This window comes from Clupea harengus, chromosome 1, assembly GCF_900700415.2.
Source record: "Clupea harengus chromosome 1, Ch_v2.0.2, whole genome shotgun sequence".
Lineage (NCBI taxonomy): Eukaryota > Metazoa > Chordata > Actinopteri > Clupeiformes > Clupeidae > Clupea > Clupea harengus.
In genome coordinates this window covers 13,419,928-13,445,382 of record NC_045152.1, presented here as the reverse complement: position 1 = coordinate 13,445,382, position 25,455 = coordinate 13,419,928, and the positions used below count along the sequence as shown (strand labels likewise).

Here is a 25,455-nt window from a genome sequence, read left to right as displayed (position 1 = left end):
CACCAACACTGAACATGAAAAGGCATAATGCTCCTGATAAGGACTTCATACTGGTGTTTTCCCATTCATAGTAGTATTTTCCATTCAGCACATCAGTGTTCAATTGGTTCTTAGAAATGTCTACTCATATGACTGTGTGAACGGGGTGTACAGGAGGGTACTGAGAGGACAGCCCTGAGGCTGAACTTTGCACATTCAGCAAATCAGACTCTCCGCAGACGTACATCCCCAAGAATATAAGGAAGCCTCATATGTTCTTGTAAGAGTTACTTCTGCAATTGTGTGGCGTTATTAACAATGCAGTTGCATGATTTAGAGTGAAAGGAACAAGTTGAATGTCATTAGAGGAGACAGCTATATCGTCTTTATGTTTTTATGTTCATTTTATTTTATGCACTCTGTCCCAGTTTGTATGTTTATGTTTTATGTTTATTTTAGGTCTATTTTTATGTGGAACACTGTGCATGCAATTTCTTTGTGAATGTAATTTATTTGCTGTTAAGCACTTTGAGCTGCATTGTTTTGTATGAAAGGTGCTATACAAATAAAGTTGTATTATTATTATATATTTTCAGATGCACAAACCGCTTGTGTGAAATGGTAGTGTAGGCCTACTATGTAGTACTATAGAGTGCAAAAATAGAATACATACATTGCATAACATAGAATAGAAAATAAAAAAAATTAAATAAAACTCTGCAGAGATATAGTTTATCTATCCCCTTAATATCACATTATATCATTATTATATATGCCAGAGTTTACCACAGACTTTTAAATAAATGGTTGCGTTTCTGGTCATTTTTGTTTTCATTTAGTTAGAGATAATGTTTAATATTTTCCAGTGTCATTCAGTTTTCATGCATTGCAAGTTTTACAGCCCTGACAGCAGTTACCTGCTCATTACAGACGGCTCTGGTCTGATCCAGTTGGATTAACCATACAGAGGTGTCGAACAGGTAAGAAAAAAACTAAAAACATATAAAAGAAATAAATCAAATACAAATATGTTTGCAAAGGCAGGGGAATTTGGGCAACTCTCAGCTTGTCTCCGACCTCGTGGGCATCAGTTTACAATATTCTTCTTGACCCTCAGTCGGCCAAGGGCCTTTCTGAACCACCACCACAATCACAGACTGCAATTCATCCAGGTGTCCCACTGTTTAGGATGATTCTGACATTAGTCATTTTATAAATCACAGAAAAACTCATGTGTGCATGTTGTATACACGACTACACATGACTGGGGATGAATGACGAGATGGCAGCTGGTTCTGGTTCTGGCAGATGGTTCTGGATTGGCTCTGGCCCAGATCTGGAGCCTATTTGCCACGTTTGAGCCAGATCTGGTGCAGGCCTCTCTCTCTCTCTCTCTCTCTCTCTCTCTCTCTCTCTCTCTCTCGATCTCTCTCTGCTGCCATGCTGTACTCCCACACGGATCGCAGTGTGTGCATTCCACACGTGTGCAGATGACACTGATATAGTGGGCCGGGGTGTTGTATATGTGCATGGACGGATTAAGAAACCGCGGGCCCCTGGGCCTGGACATGTTAAAGCTCATGGGCCCCTGGGCCTGAGCCCGGTAGGCCCGTTCGTTAATCCATCCCTGTATATGTGGGAGTGTGGTTTGCACAAGGTGGTTCAGTCAGTTCCCAGATTGCAGATAACTCAAGACCAGTTGTTGCATATTATTTGCTCACTCAGTCTGCAGCAGACTCGGGCCAGAGCTCCGTCACAGTCTACTGCTTCGCTCTGGTTCAGACATTACTGTAGTGCCTTGAGCTCGCCAGTGGCCGCGCTCCCTGCAGTCACTTAGATAGATAGCGAGCGATAAAGATAAAAACACAAAGGAAAGGACCACACCTGCTACCTTTGCACCCAGCAGCATATGTGCCACACACTCCTGTAGACACCCTTGCAGAGATCATTTTCACAGACTTACTGTAGCGACTGGCTTACAATTTACCAACACACTGCGCTTACCAGGATATAACTTCTACTTGCTGCCGTGGCTTTTTGCTAATACTTTTGGAGAGAAAGTCCTCACCAACTGGGTGTTGACCTGCTGGTCAGTTGGAAAGTGCTGTACAGTGAAGAATATCTTGGCATTGTGTAGCTAGCATAACATGAGAGGATAGTATCATACGGTAGGAAGCCTGAATGTCATTGAATAGGACGACATTTGTTTTGTCATGTGTTTAGCGCTGTAGAGAGTGAAGCTCTGTAATGTTTTAGAAAGCTCAGTGGACAGGAGTGAGTCCTATTTACCGGGAGTTAGCTGCTGTGTAGCAGCCATGCTAGTGGGTTTGTTGAGGGTATTGCTCTGGGGAGCCGTGATGGGTCTCTGCCTAGGCACACTGCAACAGTCTGGGAGGAGCTGGGGTCACGGACGCCTCCAAAAGAGACAGGCGGGAAGTGAGCCCGGGCAGGGAAACTCCAGGATCCCTCGGAAGTATTGCAACCCTGCAGGGAACAGCAGCTCGTCTGGGAACATCATTCAGGTAAGGTCACAGAGTTAATCACCTGATGACATCTAACAGGTGGTGTAAGGATCTAAAGATCTAACACAGGTGGTGTAAGGCTCTAAACATCTATCAGGTGGAGTAAGGCTCTAAGGATCTAACACAGGTGGTGTAAGGCTCTAAACATCTATCAGGTGGAGTAAGGCTCTAAGGATCTAACACAGGTGGTGTAAGGCTCTAAGCATCTATCAGGTGGTGTAAGGATATAAGGATCTAACACAGGTGATGTAAGGCTCTAAGCATCTAACACAGGTGATGTACGCTAAGGCTCTAAGGATCTAACACAGGTGATGTAGGCTAAGGCTCTAAAGATCTAACACAGGTGGTGTAAGGCTCTAAGGATCTAACACAGGTGGTGTAAGGCTTTAAAGATCTAAGCATGTAGGCTCTAAACATCTAACAGGTGGTGTAAGGCTTTAAGCATCTAACACAGGTGGTGTAAGTCTCTAAGCATCTAATACAGGTGGTGGTAGGCACCACCCAGATTTCTGTTGTCTAATAATTGTCTCATTGATCAGTGGTCTGACTCACGGTGGTAGACACCCCCTAGATGCCTGTTGATTCTGGCTCAGACCAGCCCCTGGTTTGCCTGCTGACAGGGAATGAACTAGTCACTCTCTCTGATCGGTCAGAAAGGCAATCAAGCAGTGAACAGATGTTAACACTGGCTGCCGTCAGCTCTCAGCTCCATCTCATCCCTCTCCGTAGCACGTTGCAATACTTCAGTACAGACTTTCAACTGAGTTCAATCAAATTCAATGCCACTTTTATAAAATATAAAGATATATAGCATAATGATAATATATCAAATAAATAACATAGCTGATATGAATGAGGGTATACATACAGTATAGTCACTAACTTCTCTATATCTGTATGTACTCTGAGACATGCCTTTTGTACAGGTGTGTTTCCCGATAGAGGCAGTGGAGAGGAGAGTGGAGAGATGACAGAGGCAGTGTTTCCTGATGTAAATAGTGGAGAGGTGTACTGATGAGATGTGTTTCCTGATGCAGAGGCAGTGGAGAGGTGTACTGATGAGATGATAGAGGCAGTGAAGAGATGTTCTGATGAGATGATAGAGGCAGCGGAGAGGTGTACTGATGAGGTGTGTTTCCAGGTGTGTGGCCCTGGGCAGTACCGAGAGTGGCAGGGCCCTTTTGAAGGCCTGTGTGTGTCCTGCAGCTGCCATGGCCTTTCCCACAAGTGTGACCCCATCACAGGAAGATGTTTGGTAAGCAGTGAACTCCACTGTCCAAGCTTCTCTTTGCACCTTCAATTCATCTTCTGCCTCTTCCTCGTATTTGTCTTCCTCCTCTTCATCCTCTTCCTCGTCTTCCTCCTCTTCCTCGTCTGCCTCTTCCTCATCTTCATCTTCCTCTTCCTCCTATTCATCTTCCTCTTATTCGTCTTCCTCTTCTTTCTCGTCCTTTTTCTCTCTCCTTGTGCCGCTTCTGTGACACCCTCATGTGAAGATGTCTGGAAAGGAGCTTCTTTAACACTCTTCACTCCTGAAGAAGAACACGCAAGGCATATAGACACACAGGAGAACAAACCTTTTATCTGTATGGTTTTGTGTGTGTGCGTGAGCGTGTGCACGTTCGTGTGTGCTTGTGCGTGTGTGTGTGTGCATGTGTGTGTGTCTGTGTGTGTGTGTGTGTGTGTCTGTGTGTGTGTGCATATGTGTGCGTGTGTGTGTGTGTGTGTGTGTGTGTGTGTGCATTTGCGTGTGCGTGTGTGTCTGTGTGTGCGTGTGTGTGTGTGTGTGTTTGTGTGTGTGTGTGTGTGTGCATGTGTGTGTGTGTGTGTGTGTGTGTGTGTGTGTGTGTGTGTGTGTGTGTGCATGTGTGTGTGTCTGTAATTCCCTCTTGGTAGTTTCATTTCCTTCCATTCTCTGCGAGTTCTGAATTCCATTCCTCCCTGGTTTCTTTTGGTCTGTTGCCAGGTAACTAGTCAATCTCTTTCTGTTCTGTCTCTGTGTTCTTGTTGTAACTTAAGTCCCAGGTACTTTCTTGAAATCATAAGCTAAAAAACTAAAACTGATATAGCTAAATTGTCAAAACAGTGGATCGAAGACTGACTCCTTTGATGCAGGTAATTGTGATATATTGGGTGCAATGCCCATTCAGTATTTATAAAATGCAATAAGTCTGCACACTAAACACACAAGGGATGTTTTCAGCATTAAGCTCTCCTTTCAGACTTTAGACAGTCTGAATGAGAGTTTTACATTTGAAAGTCAGTCTGATGAAGACATTTTAAGTATTGGATGTGTGTGTCTTCAGCACATAATACTTCATAACACATAATAATTTTACCATTCATTTGGTACCAACTCCTCTCCAGAACTGCCAGTACACAATACCCATATTTCCCATCTCATCTTTATATTCTGTGTTTCTTTAAATAAAATAAAACTTGATGTGTTGTGTCGGGCCCTCTCCTCTCCAGAACTGCCAGTATAACACTGCAGGAGACCACTGCGAGCACTGTGCGGAGGGTTACTATGGTGACGCCGTGCAGAGGACATGCAAGTTGTGTCCATGTCCTTTCTCTGTGCTGTCCAACAGGTTTGTACGAACACACACAAACACACACAAACACACACGAGCGCACACCCACACGCATGCACACACACAAACATTCACACAAGGGCTTATACTATAACACACACACACGCACACACGCACACACGCACACACACACACAGACACACATTCACACAAGGGCTTATACTATAACACACACACGCACACACACACAGACACACACGCACGCACGCACGCACGCACACACACATTCACTCAAGGGCTTATACTATAACATTGCCCCACATTCTGTGTGCAGTCATTACTATGTAGTTAGATAGACTTGTATGTCAATCATTATGAATACTATACAACCCTTTAACCCTGGGTTTAAGTATTACCAAAATGTTTTCGATACATTTTTTTAGGAGTCAAAGTCTCTCTCTCTCTCTCTCTCTCCAGTTTTGCATTGGGGTGTATGCAGGTAGGTTCAGACGTGGAGTGTGTGTGTAAACCAGGTTACACTGGACTGAGATGCCAAAGGTGTGTATCCTTTGATCTTGAGTGAGCCACTGCCACACACACACACACACACACACACACACACACAAACACACACAGGAGTGAGCCACTGCCACACACACACACACACACACACACACACACACACACACACACACACACACACACACACACACACACAGAGGAGTGAGCCACTGCCAAGTTGGACCCATATTAAAGGTCCTTACACAATAGGGGTGCTGATGGGGGTGATCTCCAGGTCAGATTCTGAGTAGGAGTCACAAGTAGGATCATATAATGATGGTAACAGGGCCTGAACGTGATACTGCACTTTGTGTGTGTGTATATACATATAATAATATATGAGTCTGAGGTTAACAGTTCTCTCTCCGGCCTCAAATGCTTGTTTCCAGTGTCCTTCGTTTGGTTTGTTTTCTTTCCTTCGCAAAACATATATATTTAAAATAGTATCTGAATATGTATCAAGATATTGTACATTTTGTGAATCTTTACATCTTTTACTCTTGGGGGTGTAGGTGCTCATCTGGTTACTATGGTAACCCACTGTTACCATTTGGAAGGTGCCAGCCATGTAACTGCAACCATGGTAACGCCAATAAATGTCACCCTTTAACTGGAGGTAAAATATGATTATCTCTCATTTGAGCTCTTTCACACAAGGGTGCCTAGGTGCTCGAAGAGATCTTTTCATTACTCTTGTGAGATAAATTAACTGAATTGGTTGGAAGGAAATCAAATATGTCTGCAAGTACTTCTTTCACTGTGTCTTTTTAAAGTTTTTGATTATGCTTTTCACCCAACTTGCCAACGACTAAATGTGTTTTTGTTTTTTTCTCAGAGTGCGAGAATCCTGACGGTACCGGCGATTGCCAAGGTTTGTCATGATGTCGTTGAATTTACCCCAGAACATAATAAGAACACTATCTGGTCATGATATCATTGAGTTCACCCCAGGACCTAATAAAAACACTATCGGACCTGGCTCCTACAGCCCCCACTCAACCAACAACTGTGTTATCACAACTTTAGGAGCTCCATGAAGGACAGCATAATGATAAACACGATGAGGGGTGAAAAGTCCTTAGTCGGGGGATCTCCCTCAGGTCAGAGTCCACTGCACTTTATGGAAGGGGTCACGTGCAGTCTTTATCGGAAAACAAATCCCGACAGGACGGACTGGACAAACAGGACAGACAGGACGAACAAAACTCTGTGGTGCAGCAGACTATACATTATCCCACTCATTAAACCCTGAAGTGAAACAAACTATACATTATCCCACTTATTAGATGGATAACCCTGACGTGCAGCAGACTAAACATTATCCCACTTATAAGACCCTGACATGCAGCAGACTATACATTATCATACGACATATGATATAGAACATTATGAAGCAGATATCAACATATCTTACGCTCCTGTCCGTAGAGTGATGGCTGTGTGTTTGTCTGCATGTTAAATAACGTGAGGTGACAACATTGTGTAACACACCTGACTGTCCTGTGGTCTAGAGTGTGACATCTGTGTGGTGACCCTGATGAAGGATCTGGAGGGGATGGATGATGAACTTTCCCGCCTGAAGTCCAAACTGGGAAAACTGACCGGCAGCAGCATCCCTCTGGCTCAACTCAAGAAGCTGGAGGAGGCCATAACTGTTACCAGGGTAACCGACCTAAAACACCTCTGCTACACCGTAACAACTTCATTAACCCTTTCTGTTCAACATGCTTAGTGAACTCTCTCTCTCTCTCTCTCTGTCTATCTCTCCTTTTCCATCTCCTTCTCTCTCTCTCTCTCTGTCTCTCTCTTTCTCTCTCTCTCTCCCACTCCCTCTCCCTCTCCTTCTCTCTCCCTTCGTCCCCAGGAGCTTCTAAGCAGGCTCAAGGCCTCTGCTGTTTCCCTGGAGCCCAAAGTCAAACAGCTGGAAATGGACATGGGCACCATAGATGAGGACCTGGTCACCCTGGACAACAAGGTTGCCCGCCTACTTTGTCCCTCCTGTGTTACTGTGTCTGAAACCGAGGAGAAGGGATAGAACGAGGAGCATGTGTAGAATGTGGAGCATGTATAGAGCAAGGAGCATGTATAGAACAAGAAGCATGTATAAAACATGCCATACACATAGAATGGATATAAACGGTTTGGTAGGATTGACTGAATAAACTGCATCTCAACCATCAAACTGGAAAGAGCAGAATGGATGAAGGCTTGTGTGTGTGTGTGTGTGTGTGTGTCTGTGTGTGTGTGTGTGTGTGTGTGTGTGTTTGTGTGTTTGTGTGTGTCTGTGTCTGTGTGTGTGTGTGTGTGTGTGTGTGTGTGTGTGTGTGTGTGTGTGTGTGTGAAGGCATGTTTTTGTGAACATTCTACTCAGCAGTGGGCTAAAACACGCTTTGAAGCATCTTATTCAGAATGTATGTAACGGCTGCGGAGTGACAAATGAAAGCAAATCAATGCCCCCATAACACATAATAGCCACTATGATGTGGTTGTATTTACTTATGTAGTTATGGCCACTATGATGTGGCTCCCCTACCAATCTTATGTAGTTATGGCCACTATGATGTGGCTCCCCTACCAATCTTATGTAGTTATGGCCACTATGATGTGGCTCCCCTACCAATCTTATGTAGTTATGGCCACTATGATGTGGCTCCCCTACCAATCTTATGTAGTTATGGCCATTCTGATGTGGATCCCCTACCACTCTTCAAATCAAATCAAATCAAATCAAATCAAATCAAACTTTATTTGTACGGCGCATTTCATACAAGGAAGTAACACAATGCGCCTCACAGTAGGAAAGAAAGGGGGGGGGTTACAAACACTTGTAAAAAAAAACACACAGATTTTCTAGAGATAAATAAACAGGAAATAAAATAAACGTACTAACCGCACTGGCACCGTAAAGGACTACTCAGCACGGTCATCGTCAAACTAAGAGACAGCTGCTGGGGGGGGGGGGGGAAGCATCTCAGTGTCAGTATCACCAGCATGTCCTGCACCTCTGCTCTTGGTTCGATGCTATTATAGTCTTTCACTGATGCGTTTTTTCACTGATTAGTACTTTTGTGTTTGTGCAGGCCAGAAAGCTCTTCCCTCAGTCCGAGGAGGTGCTGAAGACTGTGAACCACACCAAGCACAGAAGCCAGGAGCTGCTTAACAGCGTGGGAGATCTTTTGAACGACATACAGGGTAAATACAATCATCTCATCTAGACCGAAACAAACAGGAATCCAATGTGGCGAGTTTTGATCTCGTGCGTGCCATGAACTGAAGATAATGATCCGGTAATTTCTCCAAAAAGCTTCTTCCTCACTAACTCCTGTCTGTAGCCACGGTTGCGCATTGCCTGATTTCCTGCATGAGTTGCAACTCTGTAAATATGATCCTTAAGATTGTCATGTTGTGTTCTTACTTTGTTCAGTCTACCTTTCAGACTGGTTTAGATATGAAGAGATGATCTTCACAAACAGTGCACACATAGTAGGCATCATGTCAACATGGTCTCAAACAGATTATCCACAATCAATCTACATCTGCCTGTCAGTTTCTACTGCTCCACATTACTGTACAGATGTCTGTTATCTGTTTATGTGTCTGTTATCTGTCTATGTGTCTGTCTATGTGCCTCTCTCTCCATTTCAAGTCAAGTCACTTTATATTTATAGCACATTTAAAAACAACAGGAGCTGAGCCACAGTGCTTTACACACGAGGCAAATATATTATCCATGACTAAATGGAACGAGGAGTTAAAATAAAATCAACAAGTGAACGCAGAAAGGCAAGACTAAAATGGAAAACACATCAAATCACTAAATCCAAAATCATACGAGTGGGAAAACTATCAATGGCGGGAGAAAACGTAATGTAGTCGGGGGGGACGGGGACAGGGGGACAGGGGGAGCAACAGAAAAGGCACGCCCATCTTTAGTCTTGAGGCATGACTAGTGCACTCAGAGTAGATGTGATGGTCACCTTAGTGACCTGTTCACATCAGTAAATATGGTGGTTAATATCAGTCACTTTCTCCCCCCTTCTCCCTCTCTCTCTCTCCCCCTCTCCCCTCCCTCTCCTCCCTCTCTCCCCTCTCTCTCTCCCCCTCTCCCTCTATCTCTCTCACACTCTCCCTCTCTCTCTCCCCTCCCTCTCTCTCTCTTCTCCCTCTCCCCCCCTCTATCTCTCTCTCCTCCCTCTCGCTCCTCTGCCTCTCTCCCTCTCCCCCTTCTCCTTCTCTCCCAGACCTCCTGGACCAGATCGCCAGGGGCAACCACACCAGCGGTCCGGTCTCTGACAAGGATGCTGTGCGGATGCTGGGGGAGGCCAAGCACCTGGTTCAGGAGATGAGGAGACAGAACTGCTCGGGCCAGAGGACCGTGGCCCACACCGAGCTCCGTCAGGCCCAGAACCGTAAGAACCAGAACCGGACTTTATTTGGACCCTGCTTCATAAGACCATAACCACGTCATGTCGTAAACATGTTGTGGCAGATGTCATATATATCATGGCAGCTGATTTGACAGTGGCAGGTTGCCATGGCAGCTTATGTTAGTGTCATGAAGCGGGGTTACCTGAGTTACCTGTTACCCGAGTTACCTGTTACCCTTCAATTTCTCTGTTGTTGCCATTTCTCCCCTCCTCCTCCTCCACCTCCACTTTCTGTTTGTACTGTTTGTTCAGATCAGCCAGATTAACCTTATCTCATAATTACCTTATCTCATAATTGCAGTATTGTAGCAGCCTGCATCGGTCAAAGGTAAACCACAAGAGGAGGGGAAAAACACCCTTGAGATTTGTTTACGTATTAAACAGGGCTGCACTGAATTGGGCCATAGATAGGTCAGCAATAAAATAAATCATTATTTAGGAATAAATGAACCTTCATAAACAAAAATACATATTAAAAAGTGTATAGCACATTCACTATGTGCAATAAACATGCCTTCAGATGTGCTGGGACACATGGTGTATACATATGAAACACATGGAAGGGTAGGTTTGGGATCAACAATATGTTTTATATACAGTATGCTTGCATATTTGTGGTAGCTGTACGCAACATACATAGCGAGCTCCTCACCACGCATTCTGTGTTGCCATGGCAGTGCTTGATTACATCACCCGGAACCTCACGGATCCTTCGAGCACCAATCAGGCGTTGGCAGACAGGATCGGGGGATCTCTCATGAGAGATCTGGCCAGACTCAGGGACCTGCAGAAGGCCCTGGAACACGCAGAGAGCGCGCTGAAAAGCACACACAAGCTCAACCATCAGAGCCAGGCCACACTCAGGAGGCTACAGGTAAGGCAAGGCCACACTCAGGAGGCTGCAGGTAACGCAAGGCCACACTCAGAATGCTGCAGGTAACGCAAGGGGGAGCTTAGGAAGGCTCCGATCCGGAACCGTTAGTGTCTACATCAGATCCTGCATTCACTGAAGAAAACATGCTTAGATCCAGCACTGTTTGTGTCCATATCTGACCTCTTACCTTAACTGAAGAAAAAACATCTCTCAGGCAGATGTTAATGTGGCAGTTAGCACTCTCAGTTAGCATTTGGTTAGCTTAGCTGCGCTTTACTACTTAACTTAGTGCGAGTTGAATGTGATTGGTGTCTAAAACAAGCTTGGGTTCAGCTGATTCACTGCGCAGTAATGGGGCTAAAGTAGCCATGTGACTCCATCCACTTGCGAGTTTAAAAGAGTGTTGACTCTAAACACTTAAGGACAGAGCAGTTGGCCCAGTGGCCTTAATGTGCAACACAAACCGCAGCGATCTGGGCTCCCTTGTGTCCCCATAGCAAGCAGACCATAGATCATGTGTTAATGTGCTGTGTTGAGTTATGGATGTAGTTACACTGGTGGACAATGTTTTAAGCTGGTCCTTCACAGACAACTACAGTTAACAGAAAGTTTGTGTTCATTCAATGTATGCATGCATGTATCTATGTATTAATGGCGTTATGTTTACCAGAAGCCCTGCTGTAAAGTATAAAGTACTGCTTCTTCCCTCCTTTGTGCGTCTCTGCTGCGCTTTGTCAGTCTCGCGTGATGGAACTGACGGAGGAGAGAGACTCCGTCACCTCCGGCCTGCAGATGACCAGACAGCTGCTGGGGAATGTGTCTGACCAGCTGAGCATGATACAGGACATTAAGACAGTACGTCCACACACACACGCACGCACGCACGCACGCACTCGCACACACACACACACACACACACATACACACACACACAGTGCCCCAGCTGAGCATGATACAGGACATTAAGACAGTACGTCCACACACACACACGCACGTGCACACACACACACACACACACACACACACAGTGCCCCAGCTGAGCATGATACAGGACATTAAGACAGTACGTCCACACACACGCACGCACGCGCGCGCGCACGAACGCACGCACGCACGCACGCACGCACGCACGCACGCACGCACGCACACACGCACACACACAGCTGAGCATGATACAGGACATTAAGACAGTACGTCCACACACACACACACACACACACACGCACACAGTGCCCCAGCTGAGCATGATACAGGATATTAAGACAATTAAGTCACCCTACGGTCTTACTCCAACAGGGGAAAAAAAATCTTGTATAGGACAACACACACAACTATGACAACACATCACACACACGCACGCGCGCACGCACGCACGCACGCACGCACGCACGCACACACACACACACACACGCATTTACAAACATTACAACATTTTTTCCACTTCCCTACATTATGTCTATAAGGCCAACTAGTGGTTAGAAATGAATCTTAGAGTCTCTTAGTGTCTGCTGCCAAGTCAGTGGTTGAATTTATGTTGGTTCAGAATAAATGCATTCCTTGGCTGGATGCCAAAATCTTTTTTTCTTTCTCTCTCACTCCCTTCCTTCTTCCCTTTCTCTATCGCTCTGAATTCCTTCTTTCCCTCGTCATTCTTGTCCCCTTCCTCCCTCTCCTTCCCTTATTTAGGAATATGAGCATCTGGCAGCACAGCTGGATGGGGCAGAGAGCGATCTTGTTAAGAAACTTGGCTCCCTTTCCTCCTTGGCATCAGTGGCGGGTCTTGTGCAACAGGCTGAGATCCACGCTCGAAACCTCAGCGATCTGGCCATGGCGCTCTCCATGTAAGCCTCACTGGGCTCACTTGTGTCCCCATAGCAAGCAGACCATGGATCATGTGTTAATGTGTGCATGTGTTAATGTGCTGTGTTGAGTTGTGGATGCAGTTACACTGGTGGACAATGTTTTAAACTGGTCCTTCACAGACCATGGATCATGTGTTAATGTGTGCATGTGTGTGCTGTATTGAGTTGTGGATGCAGTTACACTGGTGGATATTGTTTTAAGCTGGTCCTTCACAGACCAATACAGTGGACAGAAAGTTTTTGTTCTTTCAATGTATGCATACATGTATCTATGGACATTTATACAGTCCATATGTTAAATGAGTGTATGCTTGCATGCATGCATGCATGTATGTATGAATGTATGTATGAATGAGTACATGCTTGCATGCATGCATGTATGTATAATTGCATGTGTGTATGAATGAGTGTATGCATGCATGTATGTATGAATGTATGTATGAATGAGTGTATGCTTGCATGCATGCATGTAGGTATAAATGTGTATGTATAATGTGTGCATGCATGTATGAATGCATGCACCGTTTAAAACATTAACTGTCATATTTATTTATTAACTCTTAACATTAGCATTAACATAATAACATAGTTAATGGTATGCATCCCCTGGAGTGAGTTAAGGGACTCTTCATGTTATTCATTGTCTAGTAAGCACACACACACACACACACACACACACACACACACACACACACACACATATATATATCAACAGTATCAACAGTCCTGAAGGCATCTCCTTATTTCTGCCACAGGAAGCTGAGTGTGTGTGTGTGTGTGCGTGCGTCTCCTTATTTCTGTCACAGGAAGCTCCAAAGCGTGGTCAAAGGCTCAAATGTGCACCACTTCTTCGAGGTCATCAGGGCGTACACAGATATTATTGAGGCCGTAGAGAAGGCTGAGACTGCAGCCAGAGAGGCCAAGGAGGCAGCAGACAGTGCACTGGAGGTGAGTGTGTGTGTGTGTGTGTGTGTGTGTGTGTGTGTGTGTTTATGTTTGTAGGTGTAAGTGGATGTGTTTGTCTGTTTCTGTGAGTGTTTGAGTGTGTAGCTGGGTGTGTTTGTCTGTCTTTTAGTGTGTGTTTGTATAAGAGTTTCATTATTGAGTATTGAGTGTCCACTATTTGACCTGAGACAGGCTCTTGTCTGTAATGTTCTTCTTCTGAGAAACACAGTAATGGTCAGTTCTTGGAATCCCATATTCTAACCGCTGTTTGTGTGTGTGTGTGTGTGTGTGTGTGTGTGTGTGTGTGTGTGTGTGTGGGTGTGGGTGTGGGTGTGGGTGTGTGTGGGGGGGTTGTGTGTGGGGAGAGCCACTAGGAGAGCAGGTTTATGCCTTTCAAATGTCTGTTAAATTCACTTATGTTCATTTTTATATAGTATATATAATAACAGTGTGTTAACACATAATTATGGTCCTTTTTATATGCAGTACCATAGAAACAATATGACCTTTAAATATGTTGAAGGGCATTATGCCATTTTAGCATAAAATCTATATGCAACTCTTTACCACAGATGTATTGAACATGACATGTGTGATTCCTACATGTTTTTAAGTCCTTTTCCATATGCGAGATGATAGTTGATCGTTAAAGCACAGCAATGCTTCTCAGAAGCATATATAACAACCTACATGTCCCTGATGTAAAATCCTGAAGTCAAGAGTCATAAACAGTCTTATTTGTTTAAGAGCATTAAGTTGAATTAATAAAGTTAACTCTTATTCGTTTAGGAGCATTAAACACTAGTGTTCTGAGATGTCTTGCTTATGAAGAGTGTCTATGTACCACAAAGCACTAATTTAGGACGTGTGTGTATCGTGTGCTGACTGTCCGTATTTGGATTAAGGATGTGACGAGGCAAGACCTTATCAGCCGAGCCTCGAGCCTGATTGTGGATGCAAGAAGCCTGCTGTCCAAAGCCAAGGAGGCAGAGAAGAACCTGAATGGTATATTTCTAAGATTTCATCTGATTTGTTTGTTTTGAGAACCACTGACCCACAGTTACACTCTGCCCATTCTCACAACCTTAGAAGTAAATTAAATTGAACTGAATTGAATTTCAGAATTACATCCTAACATTCATAACCTTTTTTTGTGTCTGCCTGTGCCTGAATGTGTACAAATGGAGAGCTCTTTTTTTTCATGGTGTTCATCCCACCTCTCTTGCGATGCAGACACGGCAGAGGAATTGGGTTCACAGCAGGAGAGAGTCGGTCGGGTAAAGGACAAGATGGCCGCCCTCTGGAGGGACCTACAGGCCAGCCAGCAGAACCTCAGCATGATCAACAGAGGTCAGCTTGCCCTGTGTGTGAGCGTGTGTGAGCGTGTCTGTGTGTGAGGATTATAAAATCTAGACAGATGTATCACTTAGAAGGGTCACATTTTCTCCATTGAGGGTTTGATAAATCAGAATCAGAATCAGAATCAGAATTGTATTTATCATAGGTGGGCTGTACATCCTCTGTGTGTTACACCCAGTGTGTTACACCAGAGAGTTAAAGTTTCCTTCCCATCTTGAGGGGCACGACTACGCTTGCCGGGATATGTGCACGTTGTGCGAATGCAGACTTTCTGAAGTGTCCTGAAGCCCTAATGCTGACATCATCCCTACAGACAAAAAGGCACAATAAAATCCCCTTTATTTGTTCTGTTGCGAAATCATCCACAGCCTGTTGCGCAATACCAGACTGCTTTCCATTCTCCATTTTTCTCAGGTGACACAGACGCTCTCCTGAACTCCACCAAGGCAGCTGTGTCGTCCGCCGAGGCCAGGGTCAAGGCCATGATGACTAGACTGCAGGAAATCAGTGCTGGCCTGAAGAACATAAGTGTCCCATCTGCGGGGGCCGGATCGGGGGGTTCGGATCTGGACGGGGTGCTGAACCAGGCAAACAATGCATGTGAGTCCCACACAGGCCCCTGGGTCTTAGCACCCTCTGGGTTAGGTGGCCACAGGTGTGACGAGGGCTCAATTACTGATAAAAGTAAGGACAAATGTATGGATAAAAGTATGGAGTAAGGGGGGAAGGCCTGGGGTAAGGGGGGAACGCCTGGGGTAAGGGGGAGGCCTGGGGTAAGGGGGGGAGGTCTGGGGTAAGGCCTGGAGTAAGGGGGGGAGGCCTGGGGTAAGGCCTGGGGTAAGGGGGTAAGGCCTGGGGTAAGGGTAAAAGTGTGTGTGAGAGGGGAGTGTCTCACCTAGCCAAGCATAATGCCTTCACTATGGGACCAGAGTTCAGAGTTCACAGTCTAAAACAATGAATAAACAAAAGGAAGAGAATATATGTCAGGTCTGCACAGAGCCAACCCATACTGGGTTAAATATGCTCCATGCTGTTGTTCATTCCGATAGTTTTACTTTCGACTTTCGATTTTACTTACTTACATTTCAGTGCCTTTTATCATCAATGGGAGGAACCTAAAATATGTTAGAGGTGTTTAATATAGATGGACAAATAACTATTCCAAACAAATGTTGCAATCTGGGCCAGACCAGACAGCGAAGTGGAAATGATATGCAAAGACAAACAAACAAATGAAAGGGAACACAATGGTGGGCCCTCGAGACTCTGTTCCTCTCTCCTGTTCCTCAGTTCCCTGCCTTTCTATTTGTACCATCCCACTGCTACAGCCTGAGCCAACAGCTTACTGCCAACACTGCATTCCTGTCTGGCTTTCAGTCAAGACACATTTCCTCAAATCTCCACAGTGCAGGCCCTGAACCAGACCTTTCCCACGCTGGTGGACACACTCGCAGATGTGGAGAACATGAGCGCTCTGGCTCCCCCTGGTGGAAACATGTTGGACAGCATGAGGCACATCCGAGAGCTGATTGAGCAAACGAGGCAGATGGCTAACGCGGTGAGTCACCCCCACTCTGACTAAGTGTACATCCATTATAGGAACGAACTAGCATACAAAGTCTGTCTTAGCACAGTGAGCACATGGCCTATCTTAGCACAGTGAACACATGGCCTATCTTAGCACAGTGAACACATGGCCTGTCTGTCACAGTGAGCACATGGCCTATCTTAGCACAGTGAACACATGGTCTGTCTATCACAGTGAACACACGGCCTATCTTAGCACAGTGAACACATGGTCTGTCTGTCACAGTGAACACACATGGCCTATCTTATCACAGTGAACACACGGCCTATCTTAGCACAGTGAACACACGGCCTATCTTAGCACAGTGAACACATGGCCTATCTTAGCACAGTGAACACATGGCCTGTCCGTCACAGTGAACACATGACCTTCACTGTCACAGTGAACACATGGCCTAACTGTATCAGTGAACACACGGCCTATCTTAGCACAGTGAACACATGGCCTATCTTAGCACAGTGAACACATGGCCTGATGAAACATAGTAGAGACAGTAGAGACAATCAGTAGAGACAGTAGAGATGAAAAGACGTCCCATTCATGACTTTCACATAGAAACTCGTCATCTTCACATCACAGTTTCTTGCAATTCCTCTCTATCTCTATCTTTCCCTCCTTCCCTCTATCTGCCTCTATCTCTAACTGTATATTCCTTCTGTCTCTCCCGCCATCTCTCTCTCCTTCTATCTCTATCTCCTTCTTGTTCTCCCCCTTCCCATCTCCTACTATCTCCAACTGCATTTTTAGATCAAAGTGCCCATGATGTTCACTGGTAAGGGCTATGTTGAACTCCGCCCTCCGGCTGACCTCAGGGACCTCCGTGCGGTCACGACCCTTGACCTCTACCTCCAGCGCCCCCCTCTCGAGCCCCCGAGGGGTGACTCGAACAGCAAGCGCAGACGCAGACAAGGCCGAGAGAAAGCAGAGGACACGTTTGTGTTCTACCTGGGCAACAAGAATGTGAGTGAAGAGCACAATCTTTTCAACAAACAAACATATAAATCAGACAATCAGAAACATTGCAGATTCATTCATATTCACCCATATCAGGATGAGCATGCTAGCATACATGTGGTAAATGTACACGATACATACAAACATAACATAGTATATAGATGATACATGCAAAATTGATAGTGGATAAGGTGGGGAGAGAGCATTGTATTGTAGAACAGCTTAGTATGTACACAGTGTGTAGGTTACTATTACAAGGGTAAGTAGAGCAATGAAACAGGACACTATGTTGATGGTGGCAGTTATTTACATTGCAGGTAAAGGTTTAGTCTTGATGAGTTATGTTTAGTTATGTTGGCTGGCTCGGTGCATGGGGATTTTTAGTTATACACGCACGCACGCACCCACACACACACACACACGCACGCACGCACGCACGCACGCACGCACGCACACGCACAAACGCACCCACACACACACATGCGCACACACACACACACGCAAACACAAACACACACACACTCACACACACATACTTGTGGAAGTTAGAGGGTCTTACAGGACAAGTCACCAGGCATAGCTTGGCGTTGTTAGCTGTCATTTCTCATTGCTTTTCTAGTCTGCAATTTCAATGGGTTACCTCTAGACTGAACTCAATGCGTTACCTCTAGACTTAACTCAATGCGTTACCTCTAGACTAAACTCAATGCGTTACCTCTAGACTAAACTCAATGGGTAGAGGTATCTAGACTAAACTCAATGGGTAGAGGTATCTAGACTAAACTCAATGGGTTACCTCAAGACTAAACTCAATGGGTTACCTCTAGACTAAACTCAATAGGTTACCTCTAGACTGAACTCTAGTCACATAGTGCTGCCTATCCCCCTCTCACACACACCCGTGTCTTTCCCTCTCAGGCCTCGGAGGACTTTGTGGGCATGACGCTGAGGAACAACGTCCTGTACAGCATGTATCGGCTGGGTGGCGTCTTCCACAGCATGGAGATCACCAACGTCACCAGATCACCGCGGGACCCGGCACATTTCGACCGCGTGGACTTTAACAGGTGCGCCACATTTCGACCGCGTGGAATTTAACAGGTGCGCCACAGCTACCCCTGCTGGCTAACAAGCCGTACGACAGCTATTCACTTGACATAACCAGAGGAGGGTTGATGAAACAGCCCTCACAAGACTTTGCCTTGTAACCTGGTAACCTGGTAACCTGTGCCAGACCCAGGTCTTCAGAGTTTGCTTCTATCAGGGATGAAAACTTTTTTTAGATTCAGTAATCTATATTGTGCTGACCCACCTCTCTTTTTAGAGTTTACCAGGACTTGGAGGTCATCTACACGCAAGGCTACACTTCAAAGAGGCCAGTCCTTCTTCCCGCCTTCCAGCTGCAGCCAGACTCCCTACACAACCTCCTCCATCTGGACCCTGGCAGCACCGTCTTCTATGTGGGGGGCTTCCCGCACAACTTCACAGTAAGTCAGTGGGTCAGGACCACCCATGTCAGGACCAGATCACTCCACCCATGTCAGGACCAGATCACTCCACCCATGTCAGGAACAGATCTCTCCGGCGGCCCAAATCTAATTCCCAGTGCTGTTGGTTCGGGAATAGATGTGGCCCAAATCTGATCTGGATCCAGCCGAAGTGAGTTCAGGATTGGGGCCAGCCTGGTGAGGGCTATATTCTAGATATAATTAGCGGCAATAATTAGTATATATATTAGTATTAGTAGTATATATATTATAATTAGGGATGCACCGATACCGATACCAGTATCGGTATCGGTGCCGATACTTCGTTAAAATACTCGTACTCGTACTCGTTTTTGAATTGCCGATACCAAGCACCGATACCACTCATCAGTATTTCACTGCATCAAACTGGCCGGGCTATGCTGACACAAAATGTGATTTATTGTCCTACCTGTCCTACCACTCTCGGCCAGACTAGTAAGTAGCTTATTTGCCGTCTTGTGTTGCATTTGCTTGATGTTTGACTGTGTTAGGAAAGTTTGTCATAGTGTCAAAGTATTTCAGTATACAGGTTTCGCTAAATTTAGCTGCTAGCATCTCGTTAGCGATTAGCAAGTCCGTTGTGCTGCCTTAACGGCGATTTGGGCTCATTTTAAGATAAATGACGACGACAGGAGTAAGGCACAGTGTAAGATCTGCACTGCTACGGTGTCGAGGGGCGGAAAGGAAAGTACTTTGTTTAACACAAGCAATTTTATTAAACATCTGAAGACGCACCATAGTGCTAAGTACACAGAGTTCACTGATGCTAGTGGCGCAAGACCGAAGCAACCAATCTTAACTGACGTCTTGCAAAAGAAAAAAACGCGCACGCACACACAGAGAGAGAGAGGTAGAGAGAAAGACTGTGCCACAGAGGTTAAGTGATTGTTTGTGTACTTGAGCAGGAGATTCTTCTGATCCTTTTGTAACTGAAATGTGCTCTTGTGCTAATCCAGTAATAGTTCTGTTCACTTTTTGTTAAGCAGACTGTGTTGTTAACTATGCAGCAAATTGAATTGCCTTTATCTGGTTATATTTGCATTTTGTGTAATGTGATGATATTGTCTGTTTGAAGGCTTTTTTTGTGTGTTAAAACCAGAAAGCTCTGTTTATTTTTGGCTTGGGATAGCCTTCTGTTAATTTTGTACTATAAGCTTGACATAATCTGCAGAGGATAAAATAAAATCTGCCTCCGAATTAATTGCACTTTCATGGAGACCAAATCTAAGAAGTATCGGTATCGGTACTCGGTATCGGCAAGTACACAAATAAAAATACTCGTACTCGTATCGGTTTGTAAAAAAGTGGTATCGGTGCATCCCTAATTATAATTATATATATATAATATATATTATAATTATATATATATATACTAGTATACTATAATTAGTATATATATTAGTATTAGTAGTGTATATATTAGTATATCATAATAAGTAAGTTAGTGGTAGCTTGTGATGCAATCTAGTCCAGAAAGCAGCGTAGACTAAGTTGTTTCTGGTGCTGGTGCTGGTGCTGGTGCTGGTGTTGGTGTTGGTGCTGGTGTTGGTGTTGGTGTTGGTGTTGGTGTTGGTGTTGGTGTTGGTGTTGGTGTTGGTGTTGGTGTTGGTGTTGGTGTTGGTGTTGGTGCTGGTGTTGGTGCTGGTGCTGGTGCTGGTGCTTATTCCATTCAGTGTTCAGGATTAGCTGCTATGCAGGTCACATGTGTTCATTTTTCTATAATATAGTATATGATAACAGTGTGTTAACACACTTAGTTATATACTGTAAAATAGAAAAACTAATATATCCTACCTTGCATGTGGAAGGGCATTATGCCATTTTAGTATGAAATCTATATGCAAATTCTTTACCTCAGATTTATCATGCAAGTATTGTACATGGCAAGTGCGATTCCTGTATGTGTTTTATAGAGCTTTCCCATATGGGTTAATATCATTAAAGCACAGCAATGCTTCTGGAAAGCATAAAGAGACTACACTCTGTGTAGATATAATAGGTGAGCATAGCTGTACACACCAGGGGGCAAAATACAGCAAGCGCACGACTGGTTTGAAACGTGCCTATTTGTTCTGGCACCTTTGAAGTAGAATAAAAGGAAAAGTACAAACAACAAAACCAGACGGATCATTATCTCAAAGTAAAAATAGAAAAACGCTTTCTTCTGTTCTCTTCTGTTTTTTCTCCATCACCCTTCCAGTTGTGTCATGGCCAAAGTCCTTTACTCCTGATAAGGATCAGTGTTTGTGTTTGTGTGTGTGTGTGTGTGTGTGTGTGTGTGTGTGTGTGTGTGTGTGTGTGTGTGTGTGCTGCAGGAAATGCAGGCTGTGTTAGAGTTCTAAGATTGTTTGCCCATCAGATAAACAAACCACCTTTTTGACCACTGAATACAAATATCTCAGTTGTGTTTCCATCTGTGGAGTGTTTTGTTGACTGTGTTTGAGTGTTTCGTTGACTGTGTTTGAGTGTTCTATTGACTGTGTTTGACTGTTCTATTGACTGTGTATGAGTGTTCTATTGACTGTGTTTGACTGTTCTATTGACTGTGTTTGACTGTTCTATTGACTGTGTTTGAGTGTTCTATTGACTGTTTGAGTGTTCTATTGACTGTGTTTGAGTGTTCTATTGACTGTATTTGACTGTTCTATTGACTGTGTATGAGTGTTCTATTGACTGTGTTTGAGTATTCTATTGACTGTGTTTGAGTGTTCTATTGACTGTGTTTGAGTGTTCTATTGACTGTGTATGTGTTCTATTGACTGTGTTTGACTGTTCTATTGACTGTGTATGACTGTTCTATTGACTGTGTATGAGTGTTCTATTGACTGTGTGTAGGTGTTTGATATGGTTCTATGGTTCTCCTTGTAGCCCCCTGCTGAGATGGGCCTGGGCTTATCGCTGTACCGCGGGTGCATCGAGTCCTCCACGCTCAGCCACAGGCTTCTGGGCCTCTACAACTTCCATCGAGTCGTCAACGTTAACCAGGAACAACCCTGTGTCAGGTACCTCTCATACACTCCAACGCTGTGTGTGTGTGTTTGTGTGTGTGTGCGTGTGTTTGTGTGTGTGTGTATGTGTGTCTTTGTCTCTCCCAGTGTTTGTGTGTGTGTGTATGTGTGTGTGTGTGTGTGTGTATTTGTGTCTTTGTCTCTCCCAGTGTTTGTTTGTCTTTATTTCTCCCTGTGTGTGTGTGTGTGTGTGTGTGAGAGAGAGAGAGAGTGAGAGAGAGGGAGGGAGTAATATGTCCTTTAATGGATGACTGGAGAGTTAGTACCTATGGTAAGTTTGGCATTTATTTTGCATTCTTTATCTAAAGAAAGTTTCAAGAAACTTGTTGTTGTATGTATTCTGTTTGTGTTCAAGTTTAAGTATGAATTTGAATGTGCCCTAAACATATCAGGAGAAAGTTTGCCAAGATTTTCTTCATGTGACATTCATATGACCTTAATATGACATTCCCCCTCTTGTTTTCCTTGTCTGGATTTAGGCAGGTCTCCCAAGACAAGACAGAGCAGTTGTACTTTGATGGCACAGGCTACGGTACGGTCAACATAACCCAGTCAAAGACCAGAAGACGGGTCGAGTTCAGTGTGAAGAGCTCGCTGAGGAATGCACTATTGTTCTACATTGGAAATGAGGTACTCCATGGAAGAACATTTGAATCTTACAAGAAAATGTTCGGACCAAGGCACTCTTCTTTTCAATAAAAAGCTTTAATGAAGATGCTAGTTCATATTAGAACATTTTAATCTGTTGTGTCTGCCAACGTTAGAATGATGATCACCAATGTGACTCACCACACCACTGCAAGGCAATGCAGCTACCCATTATCTGGAGCTGGGCACATACGTTTAGGCGGTGGTCCTATATATTTTAAATTCTAAATCTACATTCTGAAGGGCATGATCTGTTACTCTCCTAAACACTACCTTGACAGAGAAGATGTCCTGATGTCTCAAACGTCTTGTTTTGAGCCTGTCTTCCTGCATGACAACATCCACACAGATAAATCATCTGCTTCCATAGTGTGCTAAGTTCCTCGGTTACTGTAAGAGTGTGTAACTGCACAAACATGCCCTTTCACACACATCCTTCACTGTGCCATAGAGATCCTACTACAGCGTGACTGTGGAGAAGGGCCACCTGGTGCTGACCGGAAGACAGGGTGACCAGGTCCATTCCAATAGGACTGCGACAGAAGTCTTTCCCACGGTATGGAGGCCTTTGTACTCTCCTTTAATGGTCTGCTCAACTATTTGGTAGAGCACCATTTGTGTTAAATCTACATTAAAGCAGGTCTTTTCTTTAACTTTCACACAATGTAATGGACCCATCTGTGCCAATTGGTTGAAATGTGGTGTATACAAATTATTCTGTGTGGAAGTGTTGATATTGGTTGAAGGAGCTAAGAAATGCCCAAGAAGGTACATTCTAGAATGTTGGCTCTATGGAGGGGAAAATGTTTGCGCACGATTTCTATTTATTGTCAGGATTATATTACAGGTTAGTAGCAGCTTCTGTTGATATCCAGTCCAAACAGCAGCTAAGACTGGGTTGGTTCTGGTGCTAATTTGGGCCAGCTAGGACTGGGTTGGTTCTGGTGCTAATTTGGGCCTGTCTCTGACTTTCACAAAGGTCACAAACCTATCTGGTATCTGGGTGGTCCGTAGTGGTAAATATGAAGATTAGCACACCATTGTTGACCTTGTGTGACCTTTGCCGACCTGCTGCCGTGTGTTTCCTCCTCTTGTTCCTCAGGCCAGAGATACGTTCAAAAAGATTGACATCGTCTTCAATGATCCAGACGTAAAAGTCTTGGGAGAAACGCACATAACAATCCCTTACAGCAAAGACGTCTACAACTTCTTCTACATCGGTGGAGTGCCACTGTCTCTGAGAGAGAGGTAACACTAACAGACCAGTGATCCACACAGTCTCTGAGAGAGAGGTAACACTAACAGACCAGTGATCCCAGAGTCTCTGAGAGAGAGGTAACACTAACAGACCAGTGATCCACACAGTCTCTGAGAGAGAGGTAACACTAACAGACCAGTGATCCCAGAGTCTCTGAGAGAGAGGTAACACTAACAGACCACTGAGCCCCACTGTCTCTGAGAGAGAGGTAACACTAACAGACCAGTGATGATGAGCCCTGGTATTAATGAGCCCTGGTGTTGATGAGTGTTAATCCCATAATGAGCCCTGGTATTAATGAGACCTGGTGTTGATGTGTGTTAATCCCATAATGAGCCCTGGTGTTGATGTGTGTTAATCCCATAATGAGCCCTGGTGTTAATGTGTGTTAATCCCATAATGAGCCCTGGTGTTGATGTGTGTTAATCCCATAATGAGCCCTGGTGTTGATGAGCCCTGGTGTTGATGAGCCCTGGTGTTGATGTGCCCTGGTGTTGATGTGTTTTACTCTCAGGGACGGCATAACGGCCCCCGCCCTGAAGGGCTCCCTGCAGAACTGGCCTAAGGTGGACTCACAGAGGGAAACCCTCATCGAGATGCTCGGAGTCATGAGGGGCTTCCGGGAAAATCTACTGGTAAACCCACACAGAGCATGAACCCTAACCCACACAGAGCATGAACCCTAACCCACACAGAGCATGAAGGCATGAATCTACTGGTAAACTCACACAGAGCATTGTTAAGAAATGCATAAGTGTGGCACCGATAGATAAATATTGTGTGCTTTTCGACGCCCGAGCTTTTCACGCGCTCTCACAAGTAATTACTACGGTTATCTGCCACGCAAATCAGAATACAACTTAGTTCGGATAAATCATGTCACATTATCTCCAAGCCTTTAATTGTATGTTTCAGCCTAGATACTAAAAGGGATCAATCAGTGTGCCTACTGAGATCACCTTCAAGTACTCTCTTCTAGAGTGAAAGAGAGGGACAACTCACCTTTTCCACGCAGTCGACAGGTTTTTCTGTGCCAAAGGTCCCCACCTCTCTTAGGTATCGGACGTTCCGGATCACAGGCTGCTGGTCTGACAGGTGTAATTAAGCGAGGTGTGTAGCGGGGCGCGGAGCTTAACTCACTTCATTAACTGACGCAGAAGCGAGTTTTGTGGTATTTAAAAAGTACCCCAAGATTTAATGTCAAAGAGGTCAACAAGAATTTAAAGAAAAGAAAAAAAAACAAGACTCGGTCCCCAAGTCGTCAAGCGCTCAGCAAACAAAGAGGAGCTCCTCTACATGCATTGAGCTCAGCTTTTAACTGCTCCTGCTTCCGTCTTTTCATCACGGACCTCTCCTTATAAGGTCACAAAATCTTCATTCCATCACACAATGCCCTTTGGCCATGTC

At 44.7% G+C, this 25,455-nt stretch overlaps 1 protein-coding gene and 1 long non-coding RNA gene across 2 annotated transcripts in view; both read left to right on the top strand.

Moving 5' to 3' along the window:
• The first annotated feature begins 2,423 nt into the window (after positions 1-2,423).
• LOC116219961 (laminin subunit alpha-3-like) lies at positions 2,424-18,331 on the top strand. Its single transcript, XM_042710705.1, has 20 exons — positions 2,424-2,501; positions 3,643-3,756; positions 4,974-5,092; positions 5,513-5,593; positions 6,109-6,212; positions 6,432-6,467; positions 7,108-7,259; positions 7,461-7,571; positions 8,677-8,788; positions 9,838-10,005; positions 10,701-10,897; positions 11,636-11,752; positions 12,584-12,738; positions 13,566-13,707; positions 14,610-14,709; positions 14,938-15,054; positions 15,478-15,663; positions 16,470-16,621; positions 17,399-17,611; positions 18,302-18,331. The coding sequence occupies exons 4-20, from the start codon at positions 5,529-5,531 to the stop codon at positions 18,329-18,331; spliced, it is 2,157 nt and encodes a 718-aa protein (XP_042566639.1). The 5' UTR covers positions 2,424-2,501; positions 3,643-3,756; positions 4,974-5,092; positions 5,513-5,528.
• Positions 18,332-23,712: 5,381 nt separating this feature from the next.
• LOC116220562 overlaps positions 23,713-25,455 on the top strand; it is a 3,147-nt gene continuing 1,404 nt past the window's right edge. Inside the window, exons 1-2 of the long non-coding RNA XR_004163748.2 lie at positions 23,713-24,038; positions 24,563-24,683. This is a non-coding gene — a long non-coding RNA (uncharacterized LOC116220562). The remainder of the gene's footprint in view (positions 24,039-24,562; positions 24,684-25,455) is intronic.

What these genes read in the sequence shown, in the direction of transcription:
- LOC116219961 (XM_042710705.1), top strand. Translation starts at nt 5,529, where the DNA reads ATGCAGGTAGGTTCAGACGTGGAGTGTGTGTGTAAACCAGGTTACACT. An exon ending in TCTTTTGAACGACATACAGG is followed by an intron (nt 8,789 to 9,837) that starts GTAAATACAATC and finishes CTTCTCTCCCAG; the next exon opens with ACCTCCTGGACCAGATCGCC. An exon ending in TGATACAGGACATTAAGACA is followed by an intron (nt 11,753 to 12,583) that starts GTACGTCCACAC and finishes TCCCTTATTTAG; the next exon opens with GAATATGAGCATCTGGCAGC.